The sequence below is a fragment of the Apteryx mantelli genome, chromosome 1, assembly GCF_036417845.1.
Source record: "Apteryx mantelli isolate bAptMan1 chromosome 1, bAptMan1.hap1, whole genome shotgun sequence".
In the NCBI taxonomy this organism is placed as follows: domain Eukaryota; kingdom Metazoa; phylum Chordata; class Aves; order Apterygiformes; family Apterygidae; genus Apteryx; species Apteryx mantelli.
Window position 1 is genome coordinate 182,336,356 of NC_089978.1, and position 24,043 is coordinate 182,360,398.

The window sequence follows — 24,043 nt, forward strand, 5'->3', positions numbered from 1 at the left end:
TCCGGACGATGGCATATACTGGACACGCTCTGAAAAACAGCGCACTAATGAATAAGGCCAGAGAGAAAGAAAGCTCTGCACCAAACACGAAAGCAGCTTGTGAGCAACCTGACTAGGACAAATATTTCCATTGTACGCAGCTAAAAGTTGGGAAGAGGACAACAAGATGCTGTGCCAGCCCGCTTGGCGCTTTCTAGAGCATGCCCTTGGAGAAACTGGGCACGGGGCCAGCGTGAGTGAGACGAGAAGTGTGGCTACAAACACCCATGGCCATACAAAAAGTGGATGTTTCGTCTTTTTTTTTAACCTTCACTTTAAACACAGTGACGTGAAGTGACACCAAGGTTCACAGACATCTCTAAGCAAGCACTTAGAAACATCACTCCACATCTTGGAGAAAATCTCTGGTAAAACTTATTTAGGTGAAAACACTTCACCAAATCTCTGCTCCTTAAAGCTAGAGAACGTTTTGGCAAAGAGGATAACCGAGAGGGGACAAGAGAAACTGTAGGGACTGAATACCACTGAGGCAATAAAATTAGATGCAGTATTTAATCACCCTTTCCAATAAATGCTAAGTTTTGGGTTTTGAGAGAGTACTTCTAAGAGACTGTTACATTTCTTCACAGTGAGCAGTTGATGATGAAGGATTTTGTCTAGACAGAAGTTAAAGTTTGAATTTTAAAGTGAAGTTCTACACAGTGAAAAAAAACAAAATCAGCACAGTGTTATTTTTGTCTTAAAGCTTTTTTTAAACAAAACAAAGGTAAAAAAACCAAAACAACCAACTTTCATTATTTGGAAATACAGTCTATTGTAAAGTTAATATTTTAAATATTTAATATTAAACAACAGTAAAGATCACTTTGCAGAGATGAAATTAATCACATTAGGGATTTTCAGAAACTGTCTCTCAATGCAGCTGAGACCTGGGTAGCTGTTGTTCAAGACTAATAGAGTACAGCATATTTGGTACAGTGTAGATTCTTTTGGTGGAGTATACTTATTTATTGTCATAGCAGAAGAAGCAATTAGCTGACATTTCGTAGGGCAGTCTCCCACGAATAATCCTCAGGCAGCAGCAACTCCACAATCGGATGAGACACTGGAAACAAGCACATCTGGGCACCCCAGAGAAGTGCAGGTGTGTCGAGTTTCCCCACTTGCGACTTCCTTGCAACTTTTTCTTTTCCTTCGGCAGCTCTTCTGTTTATGCATGCTTCCTCTTTTTTATTGCCTCCGCTTTCACAGCCAAGCTCTTTGCACAGATGGTCAGGACCACAATGAGGACTCCAACCAGGAACGTAACCAGGGGCCAGAGGAAGCAGTGCAAGAGCACAGTCTCATCATGGGTGCGCTTCAGCATTACATCATCCGGCCTGCAAAGAGGAATGGGAGGGGGGAAAAAAAATAAATAAATGAACTCGACATTATCAATTCATCATAAGTGGAAGGCATCTGCCATGAAAACAATAAAGGCATTTTATTTGCAACAGTGTTAGAAAATGATTAAGTGGACTGCTCTCTTTCATTCATCGTTTTTGTTTGCCAATCTATCATCAGCAGTCATGGCAGGCCACTAGGGTATTTCATTTGAAGTGTTTATAGACCAAAAAGTTCATTCAGATTAAAAAAAAAAAAGAGTTGGTACTTTAGGTCTTCTTGGGGTCATAGTAATCACATACAGCAGTGAGAGATACAATATCAGGCTGCGGATTGAAAAATTACTCAAACGAAAACATACAAGATAGCAATTATACTTATCTGCCTCAAATGGCATCAGAAACTGCACAATGAATTTAAAGTGCAATTAGGTCTTCCCTTTTAACTATGAGCTTTGATATATCCATGGGGCATGTGGAGGATCCTACAGAGAGTCTTGGCCGCAGCCTGGATCCAGACAAGGAGCCAGCCCTTTCCCTGCATTTCTGCGCTTTCTGCGTATCTGATCTGATGGCTGGGGCTAGCATAGCTATGCCAGCAGGCAGGAATAAAACCCAGGAGGACTCCTCTCCAGTCCTGAAGTATCAGACACCCCTGATTCAGCTCCTTCCCAGCAGCGGGTAATTTATCAATAAGCTGTGACTTGGTACTGAAAACAGCAACCCCTCAGTGGACTTCAGTACGCTCCTACAGTCAGTGGAAAAGGGACACTCTGGGAAACTCCCCCTCGAGATTTGATCCCCACACCCGTGCCAACAGTAACAAATATATATTCACATTTGGGTCTGTGACTCATTTATTCACTCCCAAAGGGAAATGGAAGGAGGGTGCAGGAGAACAGCAAGGCAGAGGAGGAATCTCAAGAGGCTTGGAAATTCAGCTGGGCCAAATGTATGAAAGATCAGGTGTCCATCTGCCTCTTCCAAGTCTGAAAGGTTGGTATGGAAATCTGATGGCAAATTTTCCTTATGTCTGGCTCTTTCTGCTTTCCCTGCAGTTTAATAGAGTTATTAAATCAGTCTCATGGCATTTGCACTTTTCTGCTTTTTTCCCTGTCTAGAGCCGGAGACAGGTAGCTTGCTGAAAAGCTATCTGTAAAGGAAGGAAACAGAACTTTTTCAAATTAGGAAAAAATACCTAGTCTAGACTCATACTAGTTCCCACTTCAGTTGAGCATTCCAGTCTCACATTGCTTTGTCGATGCAACCCAATGCCCCTCAGAGCAATAAACCTCACAGCCTAAAATACTCACAGCCTGTCTCCTGGGAATTAAGCTGCTATTAAATGGGTGCCCGTGGGAACAGATTCATGTCCAGTGACTACAGCTCTATAGCCACGATTGCTTTACACTAATCAGAAAGCAACACTATGAAAAGATTCCCTGTCAGGGGAAACAGGAAGACACTCTTTTCCTCCACCGAGAAATTAATGAAGGGAGAAGTCTGTAAATCTACAGACATGTATCCTTCCTTAAGAAGTCAGTGAAGCCAGATCACTGGGCTACACCTGATCTGTGATTTAATTATGTCCAATTTGTGTTCTGTGGGCCCTCCACCAAAACTGCCGTGACACGGTTAATCCACTCCATAGCGGGCTGTTAGCCTGCAAGTTCCCGAGGACAGGCACTGTGCTTCTCTCTCTATTTGTACATTAACAAACAGAGTAAGACTCTGATTATGAGTGGCTCAGCAATATAAAAGTTGAGACTTGGTAATATAAAAATTGATCGAAAGAAAACCAGGTGTATTCAATAGTAGGACATGTGAAGTCTGTTCAACTGAAATCCTCCAGACACATAATCAAGCACATGTGGAGACCATAAACTGAATAAAATAATATTAATTTTATGTGCACAGACTCACCAGTTTATGGCATATAAATGATAGCATGCAAACAGAAAATGCTTTCACAGGAGGAATAATACTGCTTTCCTCATATTTACTGTATCATCATCCATGAATAACACAGTGCTAATTGGCAATGAGACCATAAATAGACAGTATTCAATCCTCTCAGTTCTAAACTTAAAAACAAATACTTAAACTAAACTTCTCTTGTGAGTGGATACTAATCAAAGAGTACAAAAATAAGGGGAAAGCAAACAAACTAGAAAATTGGATTCAATTAGAGAAAAGAAAGTGTGATTAGAAAACATGTGGCAACCATAGCAGCAATGAATTATAAACACTCATTATAGGTAGGAGTTTAACTCCTGTATCTCAGTAATTTAAAAGAGCTTCATTTTTGGAAAAGAGTCAAAGACTTACAAAGACCCTTAGTGAAGCCACAGGATGAGTGCTCTTTTTAGATGTATACTATTAGTTACAGCAGGATTTTCTGTGTAATTCATACATTATAGAAGGGAATACAGCAATTTATGGCTGACTTTCACATTGTCTCTTCAGAGAATGCATAAGGTCATAGCTGGGTCCCCCAAAACTACATTTAGTAAGTAACTAGTGGTGCCACACTTAAGAAAGTAAATGCCCTTCTTTATTCAAGGAGAGAGATAGGTACTCCTGGAGGGTGACCTGGAATAGAGAAGAGCTCAGCGATCCACAGCTTCTCGGCACTGACTATACAGGGCACGTAGGTGCCGACGCACCTAAAAACGGTGGGACAAATCTAGGCCTTGTTCCTATTTAGTTCAATCTGTACAGTTATTCCAGAAGAGCTACTCTGCTTTCCGCTGCTCTTTATCTTAACCCAAATTAACTTTCGAGTGCAGATAAACGCTACCGGACCCTGAGAGAGAATGACAAAAGATAACAAAGGCAGACGGTGCCTCTCCAGCCTGCTGCCTGACAAAACGCTGCTGGGAGATGGATCGCTCACTCCTGGAAGGCAAAAATCTCCATTATCTTCTTGCAACAGCCCAGGGAAACGTATCAAGATCAACCGCCACAGCGTACGATGCTGGTTCTTTTGCTTCTGTAATTCCCTCCCTCTCCCTTCAGAACCAGCTCATCTTTCACTACCCTGCTGAACCGTGAGGAGATTTCACACAGCTCAGCGGAAACTATTCGGGAGGCGTTGAAGCCACAAGAAGAGAGAGCGGAGGAAGGAAGCTTGGCACAGACGCTGCTGGAGTTTTTAGTCGCAGGTTAAGAAGCCCTCCCCAGTCAATCCATCACAGAAGCTGACAGCAGTTACAGAAAGTGCTCTGGAAAACAGTTTAAAGCACGTAATGGCAACAGAGGGCCCCACTGAGATGCAGCTTTTACAACGGAGGGAAATGCTCAAAGAGGGGTTATTGAAAAAGAAAATCTGTTTACTATTTTCCTTTCAAGATAACTCCTTTTACCTCTGCTTTTAGGTGCTGAGATTGCAAACAACAGGAAATAACAGCTGCTAAAGCATGGATGGAGAATTACTTCTGCTAGCTTCACAACGCTCTGCAAGAGGCCCCGAGCACACCACTGGGTTGCTGCCACGTGGGGCAGGAGGTGCGAGCTCTGGAGCTGGAGCCGCTGTGGCCAAGCTGCAAATGCAGCCAGCTCAGCTCTAGCTCGGTCTCTGCGCGGTGCCGTGTTGCACCACGCAGAAATGCTCTGTGCCAATGGGCTGGCAGACACCAGGTCGCCATCATGTGGCTCTCAATCACCAGGATCCACAACCACTCCAAAATCAGAGGAAGGCAGGGATGGATACCACAGCCACAGGAGATAACAGAAAGCTGAGGAGGGAAAGACCACTGCAGAGAAAAGATGAAGGACAGCATTAAGGTGGCATTTGTGAAAGGCAGAATGGTGCAGAAGCAGGAAAGACCATCCAGGCAGAGAAACAAGAATAGGAAAAGTGCTCCAATGACCCCCATGGCACTGCACATTATACTGGACTTGCAAGTTAGTTGAGAAAGCAGCTTGAAGAGCAGCTGCAGGGGATGAAACTTCCTCTGCAACAGAAATGCTGGAGCCCTGGGAGCCGTGCAGCTCTACAGGAAGTGCATTGCAAGCTTGGAGGGGGTCATCACAACCCCAAAACACTGGGCCCTGTGAACAACACAACTAGACTCAACATCTTATTTTCACTGAATGATGCTTTATTCCTTTGAAACAGAGGTACAGAAAAACAAATTGGGTGATAACGCCTGGCTCAACAGCCAAGGCCCACACTGCATGCAGTGTGAGTGAGTGCCAAGGAGACCGTCTGGCTACGAATCTGAAGAATAAACATGTTTGCATTTGCTTTCAGATGCTCTGTGCCAAACAAAACAATATGTATTTTATGCAAGATCTGTAAGCTCCAAAAAACAGAATGGGGAGAAAGTATATCAAGGGGGAGGGGTGTTGGAATCAGAATTAATCAGATGAATTAAATATAGAAAAGTCATTAGTGATTAATTAACAGGTTAGTCTATAGAGGCTGGATTTCACTTCTTCTAGGCTGTTTGTTTTCCTCATGTGACTGGAAAAACTATTCTTCATCTCCTGAAGAAATTAATTATCATGCAGAGAAGACACCATCACCATAACCGTGGTAGTCTCTGAAGGAATCTGTTAGGTATCCTGACAGAGGACTGGTCATGGCAAAGCAGCTGTCTATGGAAATTCGTAACACAAATACCAAATGTTTGGGGAAAACCCTCAGATAACTTGCAAGAGATTCTGCAATAAAAAATGAGGGATAAGAAATAAAATCTGCTTGTAAAGATATTCAGAGCACTACACAGGACTCTACAGTCCTCTCCTGGTTCATGGGCTATAGCCCAGCTGCTAGAGTAGCTTACTGCAGTATATTCTGTTAGCAGCACTAATAATTCATTATCAGAATGGAACATTGCACCAATTCACCTTAGGGTTCAGCATGCGTTGAAATAGTTCTGTTATTCTGGTGTAAAAATCTTTGATTTTTGCCCCAAGGCATATGCAGTAGGAAGTGAAGTTATATTAATTCAAGAGAACTACCATGCACATTTCTGAATCAGAAACATGGACACAAAGATACTCATCTTGGCAAGCACAGACAGACAGTGTCAGTCACCAAGAAAGGAAAGCAAACTCACTGGCAGTGAACCATTCAACTTCTGTGGCCCTGCACAGTTACTTCTGAGCACTGATGTAATGATAGCGGTTGAGCTGTGAGATGAGAGGACATGGAGCGAGGCTTCAATGGTGGGGGCAGACTCCCAGGGCTGTGCTGCAGATGTTCTGTAGTCACAAAGGAGAAGACCAGAAATTCAGAAATCAGATACGCTATTGGGCCTTCAGGAGAACATGCCTTTTAGTGATTATCACCTATGCATGAAACAGAAACCCACAGCGCCAGGAAAATAACGCAACCGCCAAGGAATGCTACATACAGTCCACAGAGGCAGAAAACTCTAAATGAAATCTCTGAATTCCACCTCTAACTCCATAACTTTCATCAGCAGCTGAAACAAGGAGAGCAGAAATGTGGAAAGGAGCCATAGAGCTGCTGAGAGAAGGCAGGACGCAGCAGAGGAGGCTACAGAAGTGGGCAGAGAACAAGAGGATGATGGCAGGGGGAAGAGAAAAAATGTATGTAATAGGCAAACAGCAAAAAGAAGAACAGAGAGAGGGCTGTACTTCCACAACCATCAGAGAAGAGAAACACAACTTCGGTTTGGTGTAGTGAAGACAAAGGCCAAACAGGAAAGAAGAAATTCAATTTTGGTTGGTCTTTTTGGTTTCTGACTGATTAGTTCACAGTCTGCATTTTCACCCGCTGTCTGCATCCCCGCGCTCTACCAAAATGACAAATCCCAGCTCTCCAAACCATGCAGGCAGGAAGGTGCAGCCCCTCGGGCAGAAGTGGCTCCTCGGCAGACGGTGTTAGCACCAGCAGCATCGCTCTGCTGCTCCTCTGCGGAAGCTGCCCCTGCAGCGGCACCACGTCAGAAATCAGGTCCGGGTCCCGGCCCTGGCACACCTGAAAGCTGCAGCCTTGGTCGGGTGTTTCCCCGAACATGGTAGATTGCACTGATCTCTGAAATATATTTTGACATGGATCAGGCATTCCTCAGGAACTGTCATGGTTCAGGGGAGGGGGGACAAAAGAGCAATGCCACCAGAGACCACAGTGACTGGGCTGGTTATCTGCTTGTAGCGAATAAGGCTCTCCCAGTCTCTCATAGCCCCAGTTAGCTAGCAAAGCCAAGAGAGGAGAGTATCGCATCAATTCCTATTTTCAGGCTTTCAAGCAAACAATCCCTTTCCTTGGGAAGAAAAATAAATAGCTAGCAGCACACCCAGAACACAGTAGCGTAAATGTTTCAGTTTTGCACTGCAAGATGGTCATGTACCGAAGTAACATGTACTGAAGTTTTGTCTTTTCTTTTTTGATACTTCTATAAAGATGGCCTGCCTGTTCCCAGAGCCTGAAGGCCTGCTGCTTGGCTTGGAAAGAGAAGAGGGAAGGTGCTCTGTTTCCCAGAGAAAACGCTCTCGTGACAAGGACGCAGCTTTGCTAGAACTTGTCGCTTTCCCCCTTGAAAATCAGCAGGTCCAAACAAACATATTGCCTTTTCTCTGCAAGTACAGTGTATTTAATACACCAATCTTTGCTCTGCATCTTCCATTAATGACCTCCGCTTGAACACGTTGACCAGAAGAGCAGCACACATAGGTTATGGGCTGTCTCCTGCTTCTGGCAATGCCACCAGCTCTCTCCGGTCAACACAGAGCCTCCCTGGCGGATGGACCCAAATTCCTAACACAGGTTACTGGTACACACCAAACAGTGGCAGGGTCAAGAGAGGGACCTAGTGGGGCAAAGGAAAAAGAAAACCCTAATTCATTCAAGCCCAGCTCCAGCATCAAATAAAAAGAGGAGAGAAGGTGCTCTGGGCTGGTCACCTTTACACTACATGCACGCACAGCGAGAGGTGAGAGGCAGGAATGAGTTAATCCTACAGAGTGCACGCAACTAAGACCTGGTGGCCCATTAAGGAATAATAATGCCAGTGCCCAGCTGCCCCAGGAGGAAAAAAAAAAAAAAAGAAAAACCCTCCAAATCCTACACATGAGCCTTTGACAACACCGCCAGGTTTCCAGGCCGTGAGTCCTGGGAACGCACACCGCCTCTAGCAAAGGGATGGTACTTCCAGCCAGACAGGGTCCATCTCCCGCCTGGATTGGTCGCTGCCACATCCTGGCAGTGCTGCAGCAAGCACCCCACGCTCGCCCAGCCCAGGGATGGTGGAGGGTGGTGAGGGGAGGCAGCACGTGATAGCAGGAAACTAGCCGTGTCCTGGCCAACCTGCAAACAGGTCCTGGTGTATAGAAGATCCTCCCAGTGTTTTCTGCAGCATTAAAACTAATGAAGTCTCTGCCTGAACGCCAAAAACAGACCCTTCCCTTTCACTGAACAGATGATGAGGGACGGAATTCTGTTTTCATTTATAAAAGGTGAAAATAGTGTTTATTTTTAGCAGGACTCTGAGCTCAGGGTTGTAACCCTATGGGGCTCTCACCAGGGCTAACTGGATTAGTTGTTGCATTATGCAACACTTCACCATTACGCACTTTCAAGCTGTTCAAACCAGATACTGAATAAGGCAGGCCTCCATCAGACACTTTGGAGCAACTACTAAACATCATGGAAAGAACCGCACAGCGGAGGTTACCAAGAAGTCATGTAGGTCTGAAAAGTTGTAGGCACATGAACATTTCAGTTATCACTTACTTGCCACACTATGCAATTTATGTGGCAAGACGGAAGCCAATAGAGGTGGAGGGAAAGGGGGAGGGGCATCTTACAAGTATTTCTTTGTATTCAAAGCAATCTGGAATTAAAGATGTTTGCAATCTGCATATGCTTATTTTGCCCACAGATATTCACATGCCTTAAGCTTCACTATGACAAATACTCATTAGTACTTTTTTCCTATTGTTGCAAAACACAGAGATCCCCAGCTGGAAGCCTACAAGCAGGGACAATGCCTTGGTAAGCTGGTGCTGTTTCTTACTACAAATAATGTCCTTTTTCTCTCTGGCCTGAGTACAGCTCCACAGGTGATGCAGTAAAAGAAAGGATGAGAAATAACAACACAATCTTCTGATCGGAGGGAATTAATTTAGAAAACTTAGTAAAGTACCAAAGCAAACCAAGATTTCTGTGCCACCCTTTACCAAAGAACAGCCTTGCCACCAGAATGCCTTTGGCTTCTGCAGATAATTATTCCCAAAGAAACGGTCCACAGGGTGGCCTCAACAGTGTACGAATGGCTGCTATTTATGTGACAGTGCTCACTCTTCAAATCTCCAGTGAATTTGTGTGCAGCAGTCTGCGCGCACAAACACAGCCAAGTGCAAAGCACTACTGGTTCATCTGCTGCAAAGAAACCACAGCATATTCCTGCCATGCTGGGTGAATATGGAGCAAAAAACCAATAATGCCATGTAAACAAGGCACGGATAAGAAATGACTTGACACATGTTGCTCTGCCTATCTCTGCAGAGATGCAGGAGCGTGGCATGAGACTGAGGGGTCTGAGCCGATGGAGCTCTTTGTTTCTTTCTTTTTGTTGCTGTTGTTGCTGTTGTCAATGAGACCTTTAACACAAAGAAATAAAGTGGAAGCGTATCCTCCACCTGGCCCGTTCCCACAGGCCTCCACCTCTGGGACACACAGATGTGACCCTTGTTCGCGTGTGGCCGCGACTACAGACTTCATGTCCTCTGGCTTTCTGGAATTCTCCCAGGGAGAAGCCCTTAAATCTCAACTTTTGAGAAAACGAGGCCCCCTTGAATATTCAATGCGAGGTCCACAAACCCTGAAGCACTAGAGCTTTGCACCTTCTCAAAATGCTGGCAACAGCCTGAAAACTTTTTCTTAATTTGTCTTTTATTTTGTACTCCAAGTCAGTGAAAGTTGGGTTCTGCTGGGCAGGTCTCCCTACAAAGTGGGAGTATCATCATGCCAACAGGCTCCATAACCAAAGATCCAGAAAAGCAACTTTCCCACGCAGCTTGCAACACTTGACCCAAAGCTAACCAGGGAAAAGTAGGACACTAAAGATAAGTACTTGCAGTGGCAAAGCAAAACCTTGGCTTTCAGTAGTTCTCTCTCATGCTCTCTCTCTTTCTCTCCAAGTTAAGTTGCGTTTTGGTTCCCTACAATAAATGTTGGAGAGCTAGGTGTGCTAGGCCCCTCAATTTATATTCTAGAGAATGACTGAAGTCACCAAGTCTGTGTCTCACTCCCTTCTGTCTAAATTTGAAGCGTGCAAACTGCATTGCTTTTTCTCTTCTTCTTTTCAAACAAGACTGTTGAAATGAGCCCACCAAACTAAACAGAAAAGGTACATAACAGTGAACACCGGATAAAGTAAGAATTCTGAAGATGTTACTAAATTAAGTTTCATAAAGAGGAAAAGAGGTTAATTCATTTCCCAGACATTTACCTAGGATCCTATTCTACTATTTCAAGAGATAATATTAATATTGCAAATACTACACTTTCTAAGGAGCCTATCACTATATTCTGTATACTGTTTTATACAGATTTATATAAAATAGTTAGTTCTCCCACACAGTCCAGAAAGTACTGACAGAAAATGTGCACACTTCTATTTTGAAGTCAGCAGATTTTCCCTTCAGTTCATGTTTTTTCCTGCTTGACAAGCTGTTTAGTTATCATAGCTGTAAAAGCGTACCTAAGCAAGCACGCTTCTAGTCAGCAAGACTTATATTTCAACACTCATTCCTATCTCCAGAAGAAAATAGATGGCGTACACATTTCAGCTTAGACTATCTTCAAGTATCTTTGGCAGTGAGCCTTGCTTCTGCTGTATATAAATTGTTGTACGATCAGCAAAAGGCAAAGTGTTTTAAGGCTGCCATAGTGTTTGGCAATAACGTTTAGCAATATAGGATACAGCAACGCTAAGGAAAAGAACACGCCTGAGTGCTGCACAATTCCTTTGAATCAGCCCAGGGACATGGCCGATGCTGGATTGCACGCGACCTTGCAGTAAATTTCCCTCTACCTCACCCGCAGATGTGGTGCGAGATACACCTTAACCAGCTCTGCACACCTACCATGGCGGTGCTTGCCCCTGAGCACCCCAACCTCAGCTCCTTTGATAATCCACAGAGAAATTAGACACCTCAGGGCAGCTTCCATCTAACCTATACTAGGCATTTATTTTAGGATAAGATAAAGTGCTCCTACTTCTCCCCAGTGACTATAAAAGCTAACTTTCACAGCATGGACTGTCCACGCTAGCTCGGATGAATCCCACCCGCAGTGTCCCCTGCAGAAGATGCTGTGTGTCCAACTGCCCTCTGCTCCTCACTCAGGCAGTAGCTGCCACAGGTCCCAAGTCTCAGCAGCGCAGGGTCCCAGGCCAGCCCAGCGTAGACGAAGCCATCGCTCTGCTCTGGTCCACAGAGCTGAGCATTGGTACCACGGGCACCAAAGCAGCCCCTAGCAAGTGCACTGCCAGGTCTGATGTCGACACATGTCAGTGTGGTGGTATTAAACCAGTGCCCTAAGTTTTAGCCTCAGGCACACAGCCCAAACTCTGCAGGCTCTCGACGATGCTTCATTCTCTGCAGTAAGAACCAACTACAGCTTTTGCTGCAAAGCACAGTTGGTTTCCCTCTGGAAATGGCTGCAGAAAGACCTGGCCAGGGGACAGCAGATGGTCATCCTGTGGAGACCACCTAGGTCTGTGGTCTCAGGGGGAAGGGGATGACAATCACAGCCAGCCTAGGACAAACCCAAAGCCTCCATGGCAGCCAGGAGGTCATCCCAGGAGAGTCGGGCACCTCTTCAACTGCCATCCTGCCCCAGCTCCTCAGTTTCTCCCCAGTCCTAGCACACACTGGCACCACATTTTCCTCCCCACAATCCTTAGTAAATCCAAATATCTGATGCCAGCACTCCCAAATGGAGTCCTGGATTGGACCAACAAGCACTGTGTTATTTCCACCTAAACCTCCTTCATCTGTATAACTTCCAAGTACTTGCAGGATGGGACCCCCTTCTTCCTTTAGGTCCTGATACTGCAGACATTTATGGAAGTGCTTAATTTCACTACCCAGAACAGTATCCTTGGCTCTAACAGGATTACTCAGGCAGATCATATTAAGCACGTGTCACATGCTTGCAGATTTGGAGTCTAAATCCCACAAAACCTTGGCTGATCTGGAGATCCTAGATATTTCCTTTCCACCCGCCAGTTGACATGGACCTATCAGCACAGTCATTGCTCTTTTCCTGAACCCCTTCCAGCGTGCCTGCATGCTGCAGCAACAGCAAGTTGCAGCCACCACATCACATTTTAGTTCCTGGTACACCATTACCAGAAAGAGAGACAAGCAAGAGAAGAGAACTCCCTCCTCTTCCCATTTACGGAAGGAAGAAAACCACACATAACCCTCGGTACGCACGTAAGTCACATCACAATTGGTAGTAAAAGGAAGAATCAATACAGAAGTCAGTTGCTTTAAGCTACAACTTTCCATTCTGAAAGTATGAATAAAAAGTGGCAATTCCGCAAATGTTCAGTATTCATATCCAATTCATTAATCCCCTATGAATACAATTCCTGAGTAGGTTTGTATTATTTATTGGTCTCTGTTTTTCCTCTAGTCCCTCATGAACACAGTAAGATTTCTTTTCTCTTGGGAGAATGAACATTAATATCCAAGTGAGCAATTTGCCATCTGAGTGTTGAAAAAAACAAAGATGCTTTTTCCCATAGAATGGCACGTTTTCAGCAAGAATTTCCCCAAAGTTTTATATTTTTGCTTCAAGTGGTAACGACACCTTTTCACTTTTTGTGGTGTTTTTTATCAATAGTCAGAACTGTCTTGCAAAGTTCTACTCTAAAGTACATATGCTAAACCACATCGCTACATGTTTATATATATATATATATATATATATATATATATGTATACTTCAAACAAAACCAATGGACAGCTGTTAAATAGATGCATAAATACTTCAGTCCATGCAAACGTAGGTGATTACTTACCTTAAGTGCTGGTTAAAATAGCATGTAAATGGTTGCGAACCCACTTTCTCTTTCCAGTATTTCTGCTTGTACGTGACATTCTCAGAATTCTCCTGATCGTCTCTTGCACAGGGAGGAATGTACGAACACTGTCAAAACATGTTGCAAAACAGAGTTACTTCTACACTCAGGAACACAAGACATCACTTTCTCTGTGTTTTCTTCATAATACTAATATTATTAAAATGAGCAAAGAATAATTAGTATAAGCTTCAAAGAAATGAAGAACAAAAATTTAGCTGAACTTTCCTTGAATTGTTAGTTACTGTTTACATGTACTGGAAAGGAATCCATGAGCATTCAGAAACAAACTAAAGGTTTTATCATATTTTGTTCCTTTATCAAACCAACCTGCCACTTAACACCCTGTTGTTTTGCATGATGAATGCAAAAATGATACTTTAATTTTGATGTATTTCTGGCCAGCTGCATGAATTGGATTTGAATTACTTCCTATTTTCAGCAAGGCACGCAGTCAAAAGTTTTGTTTAGGACCATGTTAATAAATAATCAAAATATTCCAGCAAACATCCCAGATGTTGATATCTGTTGGCGAAAGATGGGTATTCTTCCAGTTTTACAGCATGGGGAAACAAGCACAGAAAGTTAAAAACCCCATTTCAGCAAAAAAGTTCAGTATCTGCTTCTACCATATAGAAGTCAACAAGATTTGAGCATGCAGTTCAGCTATTTGCAGATCCCAGCCTCAAACACCTGCTTCAAAGCCCAAAGCGATCAAGAGAAGTTCTCCTGCTGACTCAGTACATTTCAGACTGGGCTTTTACACATCCAGCTCTAGGTCGCAGAGAACCCACCACCCTTCCCTCCTAGCCACCAGGAATTTAAAGCAGAAAAAAATCAATACTCAGCTGAATCCAATACAGGGAGTATCTCAGTGTCCAAGCACAATTCCTCCTATTGTTATTAGGCATCCATAGGAGACAATCATTAAAGGAGATGGTGTTAATCCAAACTGAGTGATAATGCTTAACTTATCCTCAGATAGTATAATGGCTTTTCATGCAGGAAGGGGCATGGGCAGCAAGGATCAAAGTGCGTACATACTGACTTGTAATTTCTTTAAATTAGGGAGCTGTAAGCACAAAATAAGTAACTGGGAAGGTAGCTATAAAGCCTCCTACTTCCTAAGTAGGGTGAGGAAGCAGATGCCAGGTATGGGAAACCCCTACAGGGATCCCCACATCTGATGACAACAACGGTTTCTTCACAGCATCCAGAAGGCATAACAACAAGGAGAGATATACCCTCTCTAATCTGAAAATAAAGATCACTGTGACAAAAAGGGTTGAGTGGCTAGTGAGTGCTTTCCTTTCCCTTTTCATCTGGCAAGTTTTCACAAAGACCTACCATGCCCCTAGCTGCACACCAAACCAAGCTGTATGGAGATACAAGTCAATCTCCAGCATAAAGCAGCTTGAACCTTTACCAATCCAGGGGGATAGAAGAAATCTCAGGATTTTATTGGCCTGATCATGTAAAACCTGACCACTTCTGTCAGCACTTAAAAATACTGTCAGTAGCTTCCATACTTTGAACTAGAACAATCTGCAAATTCTCGCTTGTTGCTGTCAAGCAGAAACTTGCCTTTTTTCACAGACAAGTGCCCCCAGTTTCACACGAGCCCACATCTGGTGCAGCTATGGCACAGAGCTCCCTTTAGATCCCTGCTTAGATAAGTCTAAACAAGGATTCCTTTACTGCTGACAACTAAAAAAGCAAAAAAAGCAGCAACACCATTCTTCAAAAAAACAGAACTCAGGGTTTTTCACACACCGTTATTTCCATTTTACACAATTTTCCTTGGCCTGCAATGTTCTGGGGTTGATAGTGTACCTTGCAAGCATCAACCACATTCCTTTTTTCCCTCTGCCCCCTAACACACAAACACATCTGTTCAGCAGCTGGACAAAGTTAGCAGAGTTGGCACATAAACACCCGAGGGCAGTCCTGGTTCTCTCTGTTCCCCTCGATCACCACCGACTCACCACACCATCCCACCTGGGTCCCACCGGTCTCGCTGTGCGTGCTCCTTGCTCAAGCTGGGGTCAAGCATTCCCACCCTTTGCGACGCCGGTGGTTTTCTTGTGTATGAGCTTTCACATCCCACCACAGAAAGGGCACCAAATCCCACAGGTTGTACGCTCACTGCCTAGGTCTGACTGTGATCTACATCTGCTCTCCCCCAAAGCACCAACCTTCAGATATCCTCTTGTGATATAAGGGTACAGGACAGTAGAAGTAAACAGACTTTTCACAAAGAGTCCTCCAAACCATTTACTATTTAGCTAGCACACAAAATGCAGAACTAGATAAAACAGTTAGGCACCAGTACATATCCTTATGCCTAAATTTCCTCACACGTCTTGAAAACTCCTTTTTCTGGGGTGCCAACTCCTGCACACAGCTTCTCTCTCTCCTCTGAAGTGCTGCTTCCTTGTAGCTGAGCCTACATCTCTCCTCTGCTATGAAAGCGTGACCTACCCACCACTCCAAACTTTCTCTGGATCCTTCAGAGTCCTCCCCAAATCATCCACCTGATGAACCACATTTCATCCCCATCCCAAATTTCAGGCTTAGAAACCACTGCAGAGGTCTCTTTGCCCAAGAGCTGTCCATCTGAATGGACAAGCAGCAACCTGTAACAGTCCCTGATGACAGACCCATCACACAGGACTTGTGTCAACTTCACTTTTTTTTTTTTTCCCTGCATCAACCCCCACACTTTTAGGTCAGTACGAAGGTATTCTAAATAGAGTTTGTCAGGGCAGGAATTCTGCTCGATCTGGAAGCATGATCTCTGCTGCCCACAGACAGCTTCCCCAATCACCACTTCCCTCTCTCCCCACGTAAAAGGAAGACAGCGTAAGGAAGTACTTTCAATACCTACGGGACCTACGTCTGGAAGTTGGGAACAACAGCAAGTATGCTCTTCGTAACTCAAACTTCATGCAATGCTTTACACAAGTAATCCCAATAACAGCTGATGGAAAACACACTGGATTCATTTCCATCTCTTCTCCCATTATCTTCATGTGAAAAATACAAATGAGAAAGAGGTCCAGAGGCTTGCCATGAATCATTGGGACCTCCCTACTTGAAACTGTTGAGGCTTGGAGCTCCTGAGGAGTGGAATGGTCCCTGCCTGAAGTGAAATCATCGTCGTATGAATCCCATGGGTCACCCTGAAGCCCTACCGTCTCCTCAACCTGACAAGGGCCTTGAAGTCACCCTTGAGGCCACCCTAGGTCCAGCTCTAACCTGGATTTATCACCTGCTGCATGGAGACATCAGCAGCAAGCCTGTTTGCCTCCTTGGGATGCCAGTATGGTTCCCACTAACCTGATGTTCATTTTGACTCCTTCGGATTCATGAAGGCGGTAGAGATTTCTTTTCTTAGCTTTCCAAGCGTACTTCTTGGACACTTTGATCAGCTGTATCACTTTCTAAAGCACAGTCAGCATGTGGATAAGAGGGAATCATAACGTTGCAACTTTTACTGACATGAGTTGGGTGGATGACCTCCTGCTTTGGCAACAGCCAATTTCTGAAAGGTTAATTCCACGGTACACTGCACGAAATCCTACCATCAAAAAATAAATAAATGCCAAGTGTTAGAAAGCAAGTTAGGATGTTTTGTGTTCATTTGTAACTCAAGCAGGAACATCCATTTTCAGTGGAAGTGTCCCACTCTGTATTACTTTGAAGATGAAGAATAGCACTTAAGATTAGACATTCAGAATAAATCTAATGGAGTGGAGATTTTTGCAGAGGTTCTACTGGTACATGGTTCTGTAATCACACATCCTACACTATATCATAGCAATGATAAAATTATTGTGCAATTCAAATACAGTCTCAATTACACAGCTCAAAATCAGTATCAAGCTAATAATATTCCTCCTTCAATCAAAGCCACCGTTTGGATAGATGACTCAGGATTCAATTCAGTAAAAATGTCAGAGAGCAGATAATATACCTTTACAGCAAGGGTTTTGTAAGACTTGTATCTGTCATGTGTCTGCTGACACTTCAGTGTCTCTGCAGATGCCTAAAAAAACTCCTGGTTATTTTGAACATTTCATCAGAGCACATGTTCCTCCAAGTCCAGAAGAAAACGGCTACAAGACCAAAACCAAGAAAGCCATGAGTGTGAACACACATAAGGGCCCAAAGCAGAAGCAAGTGGCGTATCAGGAGATGAACTGACAGCACTAAAATGAAAGTCTCTGGCCTCAGTCTCCGAGCGACTTGAGTCTGGGACCATACACAAGACCTGCCTCCTGGGTGGTGGCGAATTATGAAACGCAATCACATACTGCTGCTCCACGGGGTGGACAGCTCTCAGAAACCAGTTGTGCAGCAGCAAACCCTGGCATCACTGGGCATGTGGCGCGGCGAGTGCTTGCGCAATGACGTGGAGGACCGACTGCAGGGTGAGGCAGGGCAGCCAGGTGGTGACCGAGGTGCCTGGCAGCCAGACCCGGGGAAGCGCCGCCACGACCACCTCCCTGGCGAGGAGCGGCAGTGGGAGGCGAGCCGGCCGCGAGCACCGGGGCAGCCTCACGGCAGCCTGCACCACAGCAAGGAGCCCCAGACCCAAACTCACCCCAGCTGCACTCTCCACAAAAAGAGATGCCAGGGAAAGGAAACCACAGTGATGAAGCCTGGGATTCCCCTCAGCCGACTCAGGGCAGCCAGAATACATGGGCAAGACATCGGCTAATAAGCACTCAGAATCACTAACTGCAAACGAAGAAATATGGACTATGTATTTATAAACAGCCCCACATAGTGCTAGCACTGTTGAATGCTGTCAGGTTTTGCTCTTCTGGAGTACTTTGGAGATTACCAGAAAACCGGTGTGAAAGCACCAGAATAATACAAGATCTTAGAAAACATGGGAAAGTTTTCTGATGATCAGAGTAAGAGGCTTCAGTAGCAAAATCGGAATTAGCCCTGTCACTGAGAAATAGCTTTAAACGTGGTTAGCACAGCAACTTCTGTTGTAATCCTGCTGGTCCAGCACTGAGGAAAGGCACAAAGCTAGCAGAACAAAAACAAGGAACAACATTTTCCTGCCAGCATTCATTTTTTTTTAATTTTCTGCTTCCTTGTCAGACCAGATGAAAGGATTGCATTCAGGAAGATATCTAAGTTGGTCTGATAAAAGCTGTTACCTCTCCCAACAAATCCTGCTTCTCAGTATTTCTCAAGCTCTCTGAAGTATTACGTGCAAATTAAACTCCCTGCAGTATGTGACTCCTAACCTTTGGTGTGAAGCTATTAGAGCAGACATGCCACAAAGTTAATTCACTAAGTGAAGCAGGGGAAAAGAAAGATGTCCAAGTCTCCGCTAATCCCTGTTGGCTCCCATCAGTCAACAGAGAACCTCCCCCCACCCCTGCAGACAGTACTAAGGGAGCTGAAGCTGATGGTCATGTCTGATTTTTCCACGCCTATGTTATACAGATGAACACCCATGAAGTGAATGAATCTACAATTTCTCACTGAGGCTCAAGGGCAATGGGGATTTATCTGCAGCAGCTGGAGCAGCTCCCAGAGGAAACACTAGACAACACCTGCGTGGCGTGTCGCAGACGCCAGCCCAAACACAGATGGGATGCTTCACTAGTCACTGGACCTCCCCCACAAATTACTGGTGATTGTGGCATATTTTGGTCTTAAATTTACTCTGCTATAGCTCATCTTTGAGAAAGTCAAAAATTTTAAACAATTCCATTCCAAGTGCATGGAAGAGATAGGCCATGGAGGAATCAGTAATTTGGTGTGGTACCTGGAAAATGAGTAATATGACATGGGACCACGAGCTGATGCAGAATACAGAAAGCAGCACCCTCGCTAGCTGCTCTGCAGCCCATCCCACGCCCTTGGTGCGGCAGGACTTCTGAAGGGCAGGCAGAAAAGCCAAAAAAAATGGTTGCCATTGTGCAATTAGGCATTTAAGGACCCACATCTGGGCAGAACAAGGCTGCATTAATTAGATTTGCAGGGGCCATTTTAATCCTGGAATTTCCTGCTCACATGTTCGATCTTCACAACCTCCGCGCCCGCTGCAGGATGCTTTCGGCACGTATCACAGCACACAATCGCTGTGCACCTCCGCGTCCTCCTGCCCTGGGCTTGGACTGGGGAGGTGCCTTCCCTCCACCTAAACCGGGGCCCGGGGTACAGGTCACTCGCTTGAAACCAGCCCCATTTTGGAGGACTGCGCACCCTGGCAGCGTAACTAGTGAGCTGGTCCTGTCCGCCCGTTCGACGGCCAGGAGGTGACTTCACCTCCTTCCTCCGCTATTCCCCTGCCAGCCCCAGGGCCGGGAAGAAGCGAGTCGCACCACACACATGCTAACGTCCGACACAACCGTGCAGCTCGTTCACGTAGGAGTTTTCCCAGCTAAGCCTTGGGCAAGTTCTTCTGGTGCTATGCTTAACTTCAAGGACAGAAAGGGAAAAGTCTAAAAGCAAGAAGGCAGATATTATTAGCAGCTGATATATGCCACGGTAATTTTACCCAACCAAACCTATATTCCAGCCCCCTGTGCTGCGTACGTTATCAGCTCGCTGCATGGCCAGATGATCCTGACAAATTGACTTTGGAATTAATCCCCCTTAAACCTTATCTCAGAGATTACTATTGCTATCAAAGCAGCTGAAGAAAAGCCACCATCGCTCTATTTACTGAAATTTCTTCCTCCGAGACAACAACGGAAAACAAAAAGAAATCCACAAATCGCACAGTCTGTATGCAAATGTAATCTCGCACAGTGCTTCATATTTACATTTCTGGATTAATTCTGACCCAGCTATATAATCTTTTAAGAGCTAAAATGAATCCAGGGCTGTACAATGATGTGATTATCTTAGGAAGCAACAGAAGAAAAAAAAAATTTTCCTACAGATAGACTTCACCAGAATAGACAGATTCGTAACTGCAGATACCTCCATACACTTTACTACAGAAAGCAGAATATTTTTAGCCCTACGCACTGGGGCTCTTTTTGATGGAGTGAAGCTGCCAACCAATTTAGTATGGTTGTATGGTGTAATGAGCCTGAAACATGCATTTTTCACACCACTGATTTACCAGGAAGAATAGCCACCCTGTAAAGGGAAGCTTTTTTATACATAATGTAAGATTCTAAGACCGTCCAAAACAAAATTGTGCTTTTTTTTCTCCTTCGAGTTAGTTGGAATTGGTGAGGGTGCAGTAGGTCTAATTACATTAATACAAGGAGGTGTGCTACGAGGAGAGGATAGAAACGGGAGGGTTAACAAGGCTCCTTAAGTATTCATTCATAAATCCGTACTGGATCCAGATAACGAAATCACCAGATTCCTGATCTGTTGCTATAACTAATCTATTTCAGCATAAAGTGCAGAAAGCTTTTAAAGACATAAAAGACTTTAGGACAAAAATAAAAAGGCTCAGCTACACAGATATTAAACTAGGGGAAAAAAAAATTATACTAAAGCAACAGCTATACATACTTCACTTCCTCTAAAAGGATATGTTTTCCCAATGAGAACTAAATGACTTTTAGTTTTATTTTGAATTGGTTTTGCATAAGCTCCTTAAGGTAAGGAAAATAAGTGGAGCACATTTCTTTCTATGTTCTTTTTCACTTAGTTTAATTCAGTTACTGCCACAGAGTGTAGCTGCATCAAAAAATACATCCTTTCTACTCAGTCCCATCTAGTAAATTAGATTCAGTCATCAGCAATCAATATCCTACAGTAAACAACCCACACCTAACGGTGCAATACTCAAGCTAGAGATAAACGAATTATATTTGTAAAAGCATGCAAGCACAACGCACTGCCAACACGCAGACCTGTGTTTGTTTATTAACTGTTAAATAAATACAGGTTTCTGAATTACATTTACAGGAGTCCCTTCCAAAGTGCAGCAGAAATTCAAATCCAGCACCCAGGCAGGTGCAACACTAGTCTGCCCTCCAGCCTCCAAGGAGGCGGGAGAAGACAGGACAAAGAAGTTAAAAACAAAAACAAAAAAACCTCAAACTCCTTGGAGCGATTGCTGGGCAGACACTAGAGGCAGAGCCCCGGTTTGAAAGCCTCTGCTAGAATAGCGGATACAGGAAGAGCCGACGAGCCCGGGCTCACTGGCGACGCGGTTCATCCCCACGGGGGAGAGCCGAAACGCCGCGGGCTGGACGCGCTGTGGATGGCCTGGCCGGGGCACCGGGGTGTCTTCTCCCCAAGTCAAAGTGCAGCTTCTTCCCCGCGTGCCAGTGCCAACCTCCTGAACACAGCGGCAGCACCCGAGGGCCAAGCGCCCGCTTTGCCCAGCTCCCTCGCAGGCCAATGCTGCACCCACTTCGCTTTCGGGCACGGTCCGGCCCGGCACCTTCGTCGCTCTGCTCACCTGGTCGGGCCCAACACCTTCATGTGAATCGTGCCAGGTTTTATCGCCCTGCTGCCCTCTCTGCTGGCTGTTACCCTGACCACCCTTGCGTGCCAATGAGCCTCAAGGGGAAAAAAGGCAACACCCCAAACCCTAAGGTTACAACTTCATCTGTCTTCCAGGAGACAGATCCAAACTGGTACAAACACAGCTGCCGAGATGTTCTTTTCCTCTACCTTACTCACTTCTGGGTGAGGTGAGGAAAAGAGGAGGGGGGGGACGGAAACTGCAACTTGTTTCATTCAGCTGCTGCCCCCAATATGTGGGGCTGGCCAGGAAGACACACCACCTCCAAAGGCTGCACATCCCACCCAAAAGTACCAGGCTGCTCCTCAGCTTCTGCACGCGGATCCCATCCTGCGCTCAGCATGACCTGTCACGCCGCATCCCAAACTCTCTTCTCCAACATGCTCCTGATCTTGAGTTTTTTCTTGGGGGGGGGGGGGGGGGAAATCTGCTCCTTTTTTGATTTTCTGGAAAAGACTAAACAAAATCTCCTCCACTCAGTCAGAGGGCTGTAGAGATGATGTTTACTCAGTGTTAAAAGAAAAAGGGAAAATTAAATTACTGCCACGTGAAAAAAAGAAAAGCAAGCTGTCATCATACTCTCCCGCTTTACTAGGAGATACAACTTCAGATTTAAAGACACTTTAGCTCAGTCCCTCTTCACGCGGGCGACGCAGAAATTTAAGGGGGAAGAAAAAAAAGAGAAACAGCTAGCGCGGAAGAAACTTTTCCGTGAACGCGGCCATCCCCCCCCCCGCTCCCGGGGCCCGAGCGCACAACCACGAGGGGCGGCTGCCATCCCCTGTGCTTAAACAAGGACTGGGGTTTTTTTTTCCGGGGGGGAGGGTGCTGCTCCGCGAAGCGCGGGGCATACGCGGCGGCAAGCACAAGCCATCCATCCCTCGGCGGGGGGCGGATTTTTCCCCGCGGGCGGCGGCGGGAGCGGGCTCACCTTGGGGTTGGTGCGGAGCTGCCGCTCGTCCTCGTGGAGCAGCGCGGGGGCGGCGGAGCGCGAGGTGCGCACCAGCACCTGGAGGCAGGGGTAGCGCGCCGTGCCGCGGCAGGCGGCGCCGCACGAGAAGGTGCAGGCGAAGCGCTCGCCCAGCTGCCGCACCGCCAGCACCGTGCAGTTGGCGGCGCCGCCGCCGCGCCGCTCCTGCAGCGCCGGGCGCAGCCAGCAGAAGCCCAGCACCAGCAGCGAGAGGAGCCCGGCGGCGATGAGCAGGAAGCCCAGCCGCATGCTCCGGTCCTCCGCCTCCGTGTACTCGTAGGCCGGGCGGCTCCGCGCCATGGCCGGGCTCCGCCGCCGCCCCGCTGCCGCCCCGCCGCTGGGGCCGCCTGGCAGCCGCTGCCATGAGGTAAGCTCCTTAGCGCTCCCCGCCTCCTTGCCTCCCGCCCTCCTGATTGCTAGGAGACCCGCGCGGGGTGCCAGCAGGCGCGCCAAAAAAAAAAAAAAGGAGGGGGGGAATGCAGTTTTGCTTATTTGTTTATTTATTTTTAAGGCTGACCTGATTGAGGTGGAAGGGACAGCTTGCAGCGGGATTATCGAGCCCGGGAGATTTGCTCCTGGGATGGCTGTTCCGGATTAACGCCGTGCAGCCGGGGGAGCTGGGGGGCGGCGCGCACCCTGCCTTCCTCGGGGAGGGGGGGAAGCCCGCCCCGGCCGCTTCCCGAGGGGGCGGCCGCGCTGGGGCTTTTCCCTCTTCCTGGAGAGGTTTCCGGGGGTCCCGGCTCCCGCTGCCCCCCCGGGCACCGGCCCCACCAGGCACGGCTGAAGTTTCAGTGAAGCAAGTGGCTCTGGCCCCCAGGAAACCCCCCGAGGCAGACCCGGGCTGGTCAGAGGCAAACAGTGCTGAGCAGCATAAAACTGTGGCTAAAGCCTGTTCACGCAAACATTTTGCTCTACCCCCTTCTCATCCCAGAGGCTGGGCCGGGCTCTCGCAGCCCGGGGGAGCGCCACACGCCCCTGCTCTCCAGGGTAATTTCATAATTAGTGCAGCGGTCTGCAAAAGTCTGCAAAGTCTCTTAGAGAGACCCTGTCTGTGTGTGGAATAAGAGTCACAATTACAGAAATGCATTATCTGGAAGTGAGGAAGCAGCTGCTATTTTCATCTTACCAGGGTTGGCCTAACATTATCCTA

At 46.1% G+C, this 24,043-nt stretch overlaps 1 protein-coding gene across 1 annotated transcript; it reads right to left on the reverse strand.

Annotated features, from left to right (window-relative positions):
* Positions 1-875: 875 nt before the first annotated feature.
* On the reverse strand, positions 876-23,225 carry KCNMB4 (potassium calcium-activated channel subfamily M regulatory beta subunit 4). Its single transcript, XM_067289936.1, has 3 exons — positions 22,855-23,225; positions 13,394-13,521; positions 876-1,379 (listed from the first exon to the last, which is right to left on the reverse strand). Exons 1-3 carry the CDS (start codon positions 23,191-23,193, stop codon positions 1,211-1,213), a joined length of 636 nt encoding a protein of 211 aa, XP_067146037.1. The 5' UTR covers positions 23,194-23,225; the 3' UTR covers positions 876-1,210.
* Between the last annotated feature and the right edge of the window lie 818 nt (positions 23,226-24,043).

Coding starts and splice junctions, on each gene's coding strand:
- KCNMB4 (XM_067289936.1), bottom strand. CDS start 23,193: ATGGCGCGGAGCCGCCCGGCCTACGAGTACACGGAGGCGGAGGACCGG. Junction 13,522..22,854: donor AGCTCCGCACCAACCCCAAG/GTGAGCCCGCTC, acceptor ATGTTTTGACAG/TGTTCGTACATTCCTCCCTG. Junction 1,380..13,393: donor TATTTTAACCAGCACTTAAG/GTAAGTAATCAC, acceptor TCCTCTTTGCAG/GCCGGATGATGTAATGCTGA.